Below are 13,078 nucleotides of genomic sequence, written 5' to 3'. Positions count from 1 at the left end.
TGCCCATGAAGTTCTTTTTAGGACAGAGGAAGCCTTTGGGAATTGTCTGTTACACAAGTATACAGTTTCTTGTACCGTCTCTGATGTAATGCTCCAGGATTTTCACTTGAAAAGCAAATTCCTTCCTTTTACCTCTCCTCTGAGCCTTCCTCTGCTGAAGCCAGGCAGAGGAAAACAAATAACTTTCTAATGATAAAGGATTCTCTTCCCTGCAGAGAATAATAGACGTTTGACTATTTGCTTGAGAATTTTCCCTAGATCCCTTACTCATCTGGTTGATATTTTATAACTGGGCCCTAGAAGTGGGCGGGTCTTCCAGGAAAATTTAACTGCAGCTGTTTTCACTTTTCCTGACTCACAGCACAAGGAATTCTGGAGAAGGTAGGTGATAAAGATGCTGGCTCTGGGGCAGACTCCTACTCCCTGCACCTAAGGATTCCCTTCCCTTCTGCCCCTCCCCTGCTGCCGAAGCCCATTCCTAGTTCTGTTGTTTTTTCAGACTGCAAGCCCCAGGGGTGGGGAATGAATCCTTGTCAGCAATTCTGTGAAATTTCTGCAGGATTAGATGCTTGTGGGAAAACATGTAGGGGCTGCAGGAGGCATTCAGACATCTCAAGTAATGCACCTTCTTCCTCTCTGTCTCTGTCCTTCTCTCCCTGTCCCTCCTTCCTTCCCTTATTCCCTCAACTCCCATCTTCCTTTCCTTTCAGACACCGTAAATCTGTGCTGTCACAAATGCAGTTTTAAGCTTCCAACCATAACAAATGTTTGATGTCCCCAAGTCTGTTATATATAGAAATTCACAGGGAAACAATCTCTGTTGTAAATATCGGGGCACTGAAAATTAAAGACAGAAAATTTAAAGCTAAAATCACCCCCTGTTTCTTTGTAAGCTGGGTTCCATATTCCAAATCTCATCCTTGCTAGATATTAGGTTCTGGACTTCTCCCCAGCAAGAATCTGCAGGGGTGTGGCCAGTTTCTCCTGCAGACTCCCTGGCCCTCTGTCTGCAGTTGAGCTGATCAGAAATATGATGCCTGAATTATTGTGGGTAATACCAGGTGTGGATCCTTGACTGAGAAACCCTATTTGTTCACATCTGAGAATAGTCTTTACCTTCAGTATTTATAGGTGGTTTTCTTAAAGTTCCATCCTGAGAGACAGGGGTATTATTTGCCACAGGTGATTCTGCTCATATGAGAAAGGGTAGCAGAGAGGATGAAATCGCTCATTGAGGGAAATTTACTCTGAGGTTAGATTCCAGAAATAAAGGTTGCTTCATTGCAGAGGACACTGATCACTGATCAGCCTCTCTCCCCTCTCACAGCCTTCTGCTGCTTGAGCTCTGCTGCCAGACACAATCAATCCTTCAGCTGTTCTGCTCCTGGGTGAGTCTCCTGCTTTAAGCTTCCTGCCAATGTTAATAGAAATCCTTCACCCCCATCCCCAGGCTCTCTACCTTCTTAATTTAAGGGGAACCCATTTCCCCAGCATTTTCTCCCGTCTCAGCATCTGTTGCAGTTCTATTTTTCTGTCAAGAAATAGTCATTTTAGCAGTCTGGTATTTCTTTTTTCCCAATTGCTCAAAAACAGCATGTGGAATGATGAGCCAAAATTATACCTGTGGATTTGTAGGAGTAGGAATAAATGTAGCAGATGCACAGTCAGCACGGACATTGTTCTCTCTGTGTGTGTGTGTGTGTGCGAGAGAGAGAGAGAGAGAGAGAGAGAGAGAGAGAGAGAGAGAGAGCAGTCTGCATGCTGAGCAAATGCTGCGTCACTGAGCTACAGTCACAGCTATGGAGTCTAGGAACTGTGGCTGTGATGAGCATGGTGGGCCTCAGAATATTATTGAACATAGCTGTAGGATCCTTATGCCAAGAATGAATGATGCCCTCTTAGGATTGCATATATTCATGGCTTGTAGGTCCCAGGGAAGGTCAAGATTCATGAATCACCTACTGGTGCTTTAGATAAGCATCTGGCTATCAGATGTCCTCGGCTTGCTGGGTGCTCAGGCAGTGCCATTTTAGCTCCTTAGGGTAGTCCTCAGGGAAAAGTACCCCTGTGGTGCTGGTCAGTGAAGTTTAGGTCACACTTTGCTACAACAGAGTTAAGCTAGCCTATGATCAGGTACAGAATACCCTCATAGACATTGTCAGGGACATTAGGGCCATCACTAATAATATTGAGGAAATTAGGGTTCCTTCTGTGGGTTCTTAGTCTCTTTAATAAAAATATTTTAGAATTGGATTTGAGAGAAAAATTCAAGGACTATAAAAGTTGGAGAGTGAAACACCAGAGCAGGCAAGCTCGTGCTCAGCAGCTGCTAGGTAGGCATGAAGAGAAAACACCATGCCTTGTAAAGTCAGGTACTTGGATCAGCAAGTAGCTGAACAAAGGGAGAAAGGGGTCCTTAGACCTGTTTCATAGAATTCTGTGTAATGAGTACCTTGTGACTCATCCTACCATCTGAGGAGGTGTTCAGTAGGAGCCTCAGCATGGGCATTACTGTCCCTTCAACTTCCCTCTTCCTAGTTGCAAAACTATGTCTCTGTATGCATTCTTATGCCAGAGAGAAAGACATGTATGTGGTGATGGCATTTGAATTGCTGACTGTCAAATATGTACAACTGATGTATTTTTTCACAGAGTGTCACCATGGTGCAGTCATGTGGCCTGCTCACTGGGAAAAACAATCCAGGTAAGCACGAGTCATGATGATTAATGCCAGGCTCTTTAGTACCTAGAACAATATTCTGGCCTGTGGATGTGATTCTGGCAAACCTTTTTGAAATCCTGAACCCTGTTCTCTACCCAGTGGCACTCAAGAGCATTGCTGTGACCCTGTCCACAAATGACTTCGTGGCTGGGGTCTCTGCAACCTTAAACTATGAGAATGAGGAGAAAGTTCCCTTGGAGGCCTTCTTTGTGTTCCCCATGGATGAGGACTCTGCTGTCTACAGCTTTGAGGCCTTGGTGGATGGGAAGAAAATTGTAGCAGAATTACAGGACAAGAACAAGGTATGAAGAATTAGTATATCTTCCCTTCTCATTTCTTTATTCTCTTTAGAAGTTTATCAAATGCAAAAACTAAAAAGCTAGTATTAAATGTTTAAAATTATTTGGGATGTGAGGAACCAGTCAGTCATTCAGAGTATAGCTCTTCATAAGATAGAGCCCATCAGTCTCTCCAAACAGTCCTGGTTTTATATACACCCTGTCCCTTAATTTTATATCAGTTTTTCCACCTTTCATGCTATTTTTTTAGGCCCATTGCATGTATGAGGATGCCCTCTCCCAGGGATACAGGGCCTACCTATTAGAAGAGGACAAGTGTTCCAGGGATGTCTTCCGTTGCAATGTGGGGAACCTCGACACAGGGTCAAAGGTGGCACTCACCCTGAAGTATGTTCAAGAGCTGCCTCTGGAAGCAGATGGAGCCCTGCGCTATGTGCTCCCAGCAATCCTAAATCCGAGATACCGTCTCTCTGGTAAGTACCTCTCCCATTTGAATACCTGTGGTGCCATGAGTATAGACCTTTCTAAGTTTATGGAGTGTTTAACGGGTTAGCAGGGACCACAGACCTATGCTACCTTTTTGTAGATCGATGTGTGGACACTTGCCTGGATATGAAGACCCCCATAGTCCCTTTGGAGGACCTGCCTTACACACTCAGTATGGTGGCCACCATCAGCTCTCATCATGGCATTGAGAGGGTCCAATCCAACTGTTCCTTGAGTTCCACTGAGTACTTTGGAGATGACAGGACGTCTGCTCAGGTGATTGGTATGAGAGTTGCCAGTCCTGTCTTGAGTCTTGACTTGGTTGTCACCCAGCATTCCTAGGTCTTCCTCCTTTCTGGGGTACTGACTGCCTTTTATATCCTTTGCAAAGTAAAGTTCTATCTCCCCTCTGCTCCTGATACTGCTGTTCATAGGAGTATGTAGTCCTGGACCTGGCTTCAGCCTCTGGAAGCAGTTATTCTTCTAATCTTGTTTTTCTGCTGCTTTCCAACTCAGGTTTCCTTGGCTGATGGACACAAGTTTGATCGGGATGTGGAGCTCCTGATTTACTATAGTAAAGTGCACAGCCCCAGTGTATCTGTGGAGATGGGAATGCCTGAAATGGAACCAGGTACGTTATTTCTTATTTCCAAGGCCCCTCCTAGGAGGTTACTCTCTTCTCTCTTGGAATTGCTCTCAGATATCGTTACTTTTATTTGTCAAATGTGAAGTATTCAGTCCTTGTTCTTCCATATACAAAAAAAAAAGAAGGTTTAATAAAAAATCAGGTGGTTATGTTTTCTCTTGATGAATATACACTATGAAACTTCCAAATTTCATCACATTGTTTAATGTCAAGGTAAAGACTGTGAACAAAAAACTCAAAAGAAAAACATGAAAATGATTATAAACATGTGAGCATGGCCAGTCTTTAAAGATGCAAAATACAAAATAGTGCAATGACATTTTCACCTTTCAAAGGATCAAAGATGTCCAACTGTAATGTACCATGCTTCAGTAAGTGTAGTGTAACAGTCATACCCATAGGACAGCCCTGCTTAAATTCAGTGGACCATGACACAAAACAAAGACACAATATTGGGAAGGAATTTAAATGTAGTGGCTAGTGGGAGAGTGTTGAGTAGTATGTCCAAAAGGTATAATATGTACATATGACATAAAGAATAAATTAAAAACAGTATATTAAGAAAGCTAAATAATGTGGTGAAATTTGGGTATTTGATAGATTATTTGTAACAAAATAATTCAATATCAACCATTTCAAAAAATGTTGACCAAATATGTCAAAATTCATTTTCATTTAGGTCTTTCCAATTTTTGGACTCTTGTTTATGGAAAAAAATCTAAATATGAGTAAAATTTATCAGAGGCTATCCCCCACCACTTTAATATGAAATATTGGTAGATAATAAAAATGCCATATAGTAAATAAATTCACAATGCTGCTAATAACGTGGCTTAAGTTGTGTAACTATAAAGTAATGCACTTCGGCAATTTGAAATAATTTGAGATAAAAGGCTTCTCAAAGGAAAGGGAGTGGCTGGAGAGATGGCTCAGTGGTCAAGAACACTGGCTGCTCTTGCAGAGGGCCCAAGTTTGATTCCCAGAACCCACGTGGCAGCTAACAAGTGTCTATAACTCAAGTTTCAGGAAATCTGGTGGCTTTTGACCTCTGTGGGCATTGTATGACATGACTGCACTTACATGCAGGCAATACATTCACACACGTAAAAATAATAAGATAGAAAGGGAAAAGTTGCTCAAAGACAGATTATGATTATTACGGGAAATACAGTCAGTAAGGGAAATAATGACTATGTTCATACTTTTATATTTAAAATTATGATTCAGTTGATATTGTTTCTTTGTCTATTTTATTCAACAAATAAGTTTTGATTTTATAACAATGTGATCTCACCTCATGTATTTTTCACATTTAGAATAATTATAAATATCAAAATTCAACACTTTATTTCATATGCACAGTTCTCTTTCTGCTCGGTTGTTTATTAACTCATCACTATTTCTAGTTCCTTTTTCCCCCTCAGATAGGGTCTTCTGTAACCCCTTCTGACCCAGTAATTGTTATGTAGACCAGGCTGACCTGGACCTCATAGAGGTCTCCCTCCCTCTGCCTCAGGATTTAGAGGTCTGTGCCACCTGCACCACTCTCTCTTTAATTTCTAACACATGATAGGTAGATTTCTAAGTAATTTTCCTAATAGGTTTACTTGCTTGGTGTCTCTTTGTTGCCAAATCTAGAGTTTGAGTATCAGTATGTGTGTGTGTGTGTGTGTGTGTGTGTGTGTGTTTAGAATAATTATAAATATCAAAATTCAACACTTTATTTCATATGCACAGTTCTCTTTCTGCTCGGTTGTTTATTAACTCATCACTATTTCTAGTTCCTTTTTCCCCCTCAGATAGGGTCTTCTGTAACCCCTTCTGACCCAGTAATTGTTATGTAGACCAGGCTGACCTGGACCTCATAGAGGTCTCCCTCCCTCTGCCTCAGGATTTAGAGGTCTGTGCCACCTGCACCACTCTCTCTTTAATTTCTAACACATGATAGGTAGATTTCTAAGTAATTTTCCTAATAGGTTTACTTGCTTGGTGTCTCTTTGTTGCCAAATCTAGAGTTTGAGTATCAGTATGTGTGTGTGTGTGTGTGTGTGTGTGTGTGTGTGTGTGTGTGTGTGTGTGTGGTGTTTCTAAGCGAGTATTGTATGTGTCAATAATTTGTTTCTTGGGTCATTTTGGCTCCCATACAGTGATACCTCTCCTTTCACAGTATTTTTCACACTGATGTGGTGCAGTGTCTCGAGGGACAGTGATACTCACAGTATCATGACTGTTGTTAAGTTCTTGCTACTTTACACTGCGGGGACAATTTACTGAATTCAGTTTTCCATACAGATGTATCCAACCTTTTGACATGGCTACAAGTGATCTACAAAGTTCACCTTTGAGAAGCAAATAATTGAGTTAAAATTGTATGTTGTATTTTTAAGTAGGTTTATGGTTGTGTTGGGCCATGTGCACAGTCATCATTGGCACATGCCACCCACAGATTGGACATGCTTGAATGTCGTTCCATTCTCCTGTTGCTGTTTGGTGAGCATGGCTTTGCTCTTGAGATCACCAATATGAACCTTTTGAGTTTTGGTTCATCCTCATTTGTTCAGTCATTTCTCCTGGGGTTGGCGGCAGTTCTCAATACGAAGTTCCCCCAGAGTATCCTAGACTCAACCAAGCTTCTAGAAACAGCTCTCCTCCCATTGGGCTCCAATTTCCCTTTGAACTTTAGTTGATTCTTTCCCAAGCTTTTAGTGAACTCTTTATTTAAATGCCCATCAAATGCTTCATCAGTGAGCTCATCTGATCAGGAAAAGGAATCTGCCTTACACACCAAACAAAAAGTTGTTGTTGCATTGTATATATTGTGTATCCTGAGATCTAGATTTTGTACACATGGTTTTTAAACTAGCAAACCATCAAAACTTTTCTAGGGGACACGCACTTTATTATATAAACCAGCAAATTAAGAGTATCGCATCGGGGGCTGGAGAGATGCCTCAGCCATTAAGAACACTGGCTGTTCTTAAAGAAGACCCGGGTTCGAATCCTATCACTCACATGGCAGCTAACAACTGTCCATAACTCCAGTTCGAGGGGATCCGACAGTCTTGTCTGTACTCCGGGGGCATTGCATGACACGGATGCACTTACCTACATGCAGGCAATACACGCATACACATAAAATAAAAAATAAAATATTGAATAAAGAGTGTCTCATGGATAAGATAATAAACTGAACACTGTCCTGTGGTGATACTGAACCCAAGCGATATTAAGATTTAGACTTACCAGGACTGGAGAGATGGCTCAATGGTTAAAGAACTGACTGCTTTTGCAGAGGACCCAAGTTTGATTTCCAGCACTGACATGGTGGCTAACAATTGTCCGTACCTCCAGTTCATGGGATTCGTCATCTTCTGACCTCTGCTGGTATTGCATGACTTGGTTGCAGTTACACACATGCAGGCAATACTCTTATATACATAAAGATTTATACTTACCATCCCGAATCTGTAAAAATTAGATAATAGTCTTAATTTTATATCCTTGTACCTTAGCTTAATTATTATGCTGGTGTTATAACCCAGACTTCCATGTCAATAGTAGTTTTTAATCTCAGATTTAACTTTAATTTACTCCTCAAGGAATATTTATCTATGACTGACAACTAATACATATAAGATAAAGTCCACAGTCTCCTTCTCTGTGTCATTCCAATGAGATGCTTGGAATTCAGTATCAATCATAAGGCATCCCTTCCTTCTAAAGACTATCTGTGAGTTCTTGGTAATCAAAGCATTGTACTGGTATATATAATTCTTAGTATTGCCCTTATGGTTCATCAACTTAAATTATGTTCATAAGCATTGCTTCATTTTCCTATTGTAATTAGTCTCTAAAACATTTTATACTTTTGTGTGTGGCGGGGGGATATTGGAGGTCAGAGGACAACTTGAAGGAATAGCTCTCCCCTTCTACCATGTGGATCCCAAAGATCAAATTCAGGTCTTCAGGCTTGGCTACAGGCACATATGTCCACTGAGTCATCACAGGCCTTGAAATTGTCTTATAGACCAATGAAAGTAATTCTTACTATTTTGATTTCCTAAGGAATCTCAACTTCACAGGTAAATTTGTCTTCTGCTTTTAGCAAATGCTGGAAAATGTTAACCTAATGTGTTTTACGTGTTTGCTGAACTATCAGGGAATATCCAGTGACACCACTGTCAATATTGCTGGTGCATGCTATATGTCTAGCCTATTTCTTTTTTATCTTTTTGAGACAGGGTCTCTTTGTATCTCAAGCTGGCCTGAAACTTGTTATGCGGGCCAGGCTGGCTTGAATCTGAAAGAAATTTGCCTGCCTTTCTGCCTTCCTCATGCTGGAATTAAAGGCGTGGCCACCATGCCCAGCTTTACTTTTTTATATCTCTTCTGTTTGAGTCTCTCGACTGTTCATCACTCACCTCCAGCCTTTTATACACAGGCAACTGAAAACAATAAAATTTTTCAAAATTGGATTTGAAGTTTTTCAGGTCAGTGTTATGTTCACAACCAATTCTTGGGGCTTTTTAAAGATCTGGGTTTCTTGGGGCTGGAGAGATGGATCAGTGGTTAAGAACACTGAATGTTCTCAGAAGACCCAGATTCAAATCCCAGCACCCATATGGCAGCTAACAACTGTCCGTAACTCCAGTTCTAGGGGATCCAATGGCCTCTTCTGTCCTCCAAGGGCAGTGCACGACACAGGTGCACTTACCTACATTCAGGCAATACATATACATAAAAAATAATAAAATATTTTTTTAAAGATCTGAGTTTCTCACATGCTAGGCAAACACTCTACCACTGAGCTATAGAGCTATATCCTCAGCCCCTCTCTTTATTCTTTTCTTCAGGCAGTGACTCGTTAAATTACTCAGGTTGGCTCTGAACTTATTCAGAAGTCCAGGCTGCCTTGAACTTGCAACCCTCCTGCTTCAGCCTCCCACTCAGATGGGGTTTCAAGTCTATACCATCAGAGTATTCTTGGTGACTTTAGAATTCCCATGCTCCATTGTGCCTCACAGGGCTTTTCTCCTTTCTGTGTAGATAGTTTAATGGGAGCTCCTTCTGCGATGGTGAGTTTCTATCCAAATATACCAGATACGGAAATCTTAACCTGTGGAGAGTTTGTATTTCTCATGGACTGTTCAAACAGCATGAAGAACCCTATGAATAACCAGGACAGGTCGCAGCTGCGCATAGATGCTGCCAAGGTAAAGCCGGTTGGTGTCTTTTTCATGTATGCTCACTGAGGATGAACCATGGGTTGTTTAAGGTCCATTTGGAGGTGTGAGTATGTGCTCTAAGTTCTGAGGCCTTCCTTGGAATACAAGATGGGGCGAAATGGGGTAACAGCTCACACTTTCCAGAGTTAGAGCACATGTCTGCCTGATAGGGTCTTCTCACTCTGCTTCTCCTCCATTCCCACCTCCAGGAAACACTGATCCTTCTGCTGAAGAGTTTGCCTTTAGGCTGTTATTTCAACATCTATACATTTGGATCCTCCTATGAGACATTCTTTCCGTAAGTTTTGAGAAAAAGGGGCCAAGAAGATATAGTAGGACAGGCAATATAGCTCAGCAGGTGAGCTCACTTGCCACCAAGTCTGAAGACTCTAGTTGGTTCCCTAGGACTCACATGGTAGGCAGGAACCAACTCTCAGAAGTTGCCTTTTGACATTCACACCTGTGTTGTGGCACACTGTACACACACAAAAACCCCACAAAATAAGTTATGTAAAGTAACATATTTTAAAGGAAGGGACTGTTGATGGTAAAATACTGACCTGGGCATGGAAGTCAGATGAGAAGTATTATCTGATGTGGTTTTTTAGTACTGGAAATTTGGAGTTGCAATCACATGACCATGTGTGTTTTTACTCTCAGGGACAGTGTGAAGTACACTCAGGAAAGCTTGGAGGTAGCTGTGGAGAGAGTGAAGCTTATGTTGGCAGATCATGGGGGAACTGAAATCTTAACCCCATTACGGAGCATTTACAAGAAACGCCCCATCCCAGGCCATCCCCTACAGGTAAAAATTAGAACAAGGCTAACAGAAAGAGCAACTGTCCCAAAGCCAGGATTGGTGGTACATACCTTTAATCCCATCACTCAGGAATCTCTGAGGCCAGTAGAGTCTACATAGTGAGTTCCATACTAGCTATGAGATAGGGTCTCACCCCCCTCCCCAAAATGCTCTAATCCCCCTAAAACCCAGAAAAACAAAAATCCAAAAAGGAAAAGAAAAACCAAAAATCATTGCCCTTAGGGACCAGACTTGATGGGCAAACCTTTAATCCCAGAACTCTGGAACCCAAGAGGCAGAGGCAGACAGGTCTGAGATCGAGACCAACCTGGCCTGCACAGCAAGTTCAGGGAGACTTTCTTAAAAAAAAAAAAAAAAAAACTCTTGAGTTTCATTGTAAATTATGAATATATTGTATGTAGTTTAGTCTTCTATCATATAGGAAAGAGAAATAAGACAAGAGGCATTTGTCATCTTAACCAAAATGAAGCTGTGGGTAATTGGGTAATGGTTGAAATGCTAAGTTCTAGTGTCATAAAATAAACTGGATGGTGATTTAGTGTTTCCCTCTGCAGCTCTTTGTCTTCACAGATGGAGAAATATTTGAGACTTTTACTGTGATTAAAGAAGTTAAGTTCAACAGCAAAAAACACAGGTATGAGGATAGTGTGGTTACTATTGGAGAATGGATCTCAGTAAAGGCCACTTGTAATCAAGTACCACATGTTACTAAGCATTTTTGACAATGAACAATTCTAAGCTTACAAAGTGATTTATTCTAGGCTTATAAAGTGATTACATAAAGAAAAGTACTTAAATTTCTAGACAAAATTTAAAACATATTCAAAATAGCATCAAGAATACAGAATACTTACTTGCATTTATTTTTTTCTGGCTGTATTGATGTCGTTATTTGGTCTTGAAGCTGGTGTTAGGTCATCCATTTATTATATTTATTTTATATGTATGAGTGTATTGGCTGCATGTATGTGAGTGTACCCGTGTTGTGCAATGCTGCGGAGGTCAGAAGAGGGCATCGGATTTCCCTGGAACTGGAATTAAGGATGGTTCATAGCCACCATGTGGGTGCTGGAAATTGAACCGGGTCCTCTACAAGAGCAGTCAGTGCACTTAACCACTGAGCCATCTCCTCAACCCCTTCACTCTATTCTTTAACAAAGTAAAACAGAAAACTACCCAAATAATAAAGTTGACACCAGATACGGGCTCATTTTTCTATGTTTCCCTTATCCCTGTTCCCATTTATAAATTCTTATTATCATGGCAGAAAATTAATTCATTTATCTTCTCTATTCTCAAACAACTCAAAACATTTCATCAAATTTCCAGCACAGATGGACTCACAAAGCCCCAGCCCTAACGAAGGAACTTTAGCAATTGAAAGCTGGGGTAGGATGAGTCTGTTTGCATCAGGGAGGTGGCCACTGGTAGATTGCCCATGCTCCAGTGGATGGCCCTACATTCCTGGATATGGGAATTATGCTGATCAAACTCGGTGGGTTATGAAAAGAGCACATGAAGTTGGGAAGGAAAATGACCATGTTGGGGGAGAGGGTATGGGAGGATTTGGAGGGGTAGCGAGAGGTGGAAATTGTCAAAACACACCGTGTACATGTATGAAAGTCTCAGGAATAAAGTCTTACAGAGCTTCTTTAGTTTTATACTGCTTACAAAACCTGAGCTCACGTTGCCATGAGTGGAACTCATATAAGGTATTTAAGAGAGTCATATGTTCAAAACCAATAAGTCACAATATATTAAGAGTTATATATTTAAATTCTTGTTCTTCTGCTTATGAAAGGTTTGGCAAACTCAACTCATCTCTCTAAACTTTTCTTGTATAAAGTGATAGCATTTATTAAGTTTACTGTGATGACTAATGAAATTCTAAAATTGCTATAATTTTTGTTCTCATTAGTATCTACATGAAGTCCCTTAGTTCTAGGAATAGACAATAACAATTTTTCACTTTGATATCATGCATAAAATCATTTTAAAATGTACACTCAAGAACTTTACAATATAGATTACAGTTGTAAGATTATTCTGGCATTTTGAAGTGTTGGTAGAAAATGACAGGAGCTTGGGCTCTTATCCTTATATGTTTAGGGCATTAACCTTAATATTGATGTTACTGAGGACTGTGACTTACAGAGACTGAATCAAGAGATCAGTTGGCCAATATGCAGGGAATAAGAACTTGAAGAATTCTTATCCATGATAGGACACCTATTTCAAATCTCTGCTTCCCAAGGCTCAGAGATCTTTGTGAAAGTGGAGGCAGAAAGATTTCTAAGAGCCAGAGTGGGTGGCCGACCACAAGGAAGTAGTGTCAAGACACTTTCATATGGTCAGTTACTCATATGAACACTCAGCAATGGTGACAGCCTGAACAAGAATCTATTGAAGCTCAAATCAGATAAAATCCCAGTTTAGATGTGGGGAAGTGGTAAGAAACCAACTCAAGAAACTTTTGGCAGTTGATGGCTGCTGAGAGGGGAATGACCATGTTTTATAGGGATAGGGCTCTTGGTGGGCCCAGTGGATAGATCTACACTGAAGGAGATTTGGGGACATGAATCAGATTCTATAGACTATTATGTAGGAGAGTACATTAAATTTGGTGAGGGTAGCAGGATGGGGTATGTAGATAGGGGAGGGGATGTAAATATCAAAAAATATTGTATGAAAATCACAAAAATTAAAACATGAACAAGAAATAGGCTTAAATTACAATGCATTAATTTACAATGAAAACTGTTTTATTTCAGCTAAAAATGCATATATTTTACCAATATATTTTCTGTGTATACTGTTGTATTTTGGAAATTAAATTATGGCTAAGACACTATTTGGGGTACATAGATATGGAGGGAGTGA

The 13,078-nt window shown here is 40.6% G+C and overlaps 1 protein-coding gene across 2 annotated transcripts in view; it reads left to right on the top strand.

Moving 5' to 3' along the window:
- The first annotated feature begins 330 nt into the window (after window positions 1-330).
- The window catches only part of LOC103740374 (von Willebrand factor A domain-containing protein 5A), a 22,150-nt gene continuing 9,402 nt past the window's right edge, over window positions 331-13,078 (top strand). Inside the window, exons 1-11 of one of the 2 annotated variants that reach the window (XM_008840955.3) lie at window positions 338-381; window positions 1,328-1,388; window positions 2,653-2,704; window positions 2,822-3,024; window positions 3,272-3,494; window positions 3,608-3,783; window positions 4,024-4,138; window positions 9,200-9,366; window positions 9,588-9,676; window positions 10,039-10,183; window positions 10,753-10,832. In XM_008840955.3, the coding sequence (XP_008839177.1) occupies window positions 2,662-2,704; window positions 2,822-3,024; window positions 3,272-3,494; window positions 3,608-3,783; window positions 4,024-4,138; window positions 9,200-9,366; window positions 9,588-9,676; window positions 10,039-10,183; window positions 10,753-10,832 (1,241 nt within the window). In that variant the 5' untranslated portion in view covers window positions 338-381; window positions 1,328-1,388; window positions 2,653-2,661. Of the gene's footprint in view, window positions 382-1,327; window positions 1,389-2,652; window positions 2,705-2,821; window positions 3,025-3,271; window positions 3,495-3,607; window positions 3,784-4,023; window positions 4,139-9,199; window positions 9,367-9,587; window positions 9,677-10,038; window positions 10,184-10,752; window positions 10,833-13,078 lie in introns of both variants that reach the window. The other variant, XM_029567295.1, reaches the window with a different exon arrangement.

Source organism: Nannospalax galili, unplaced genomic scaffold (assembly GCF_000622305.1).
Source record: "Nannospalax galili isolate Female #2095 unplaced genomic scaffold, S.galili_v1.0 scaffold881, whole genome shotgun sequence".
Taxonomy (NCBI): domain Eukaryota; kingdom Metazoa; phylum Chordata; class Mammalia; order Rodentia; family Spalacidae; genus Nannospalax; species Nannospalax galili.
The sequence above is the reverse complement of the archived record's forward strand: the minus strand, read 5'-3'. Positions and strand labels throughout refer to the sequence as shown.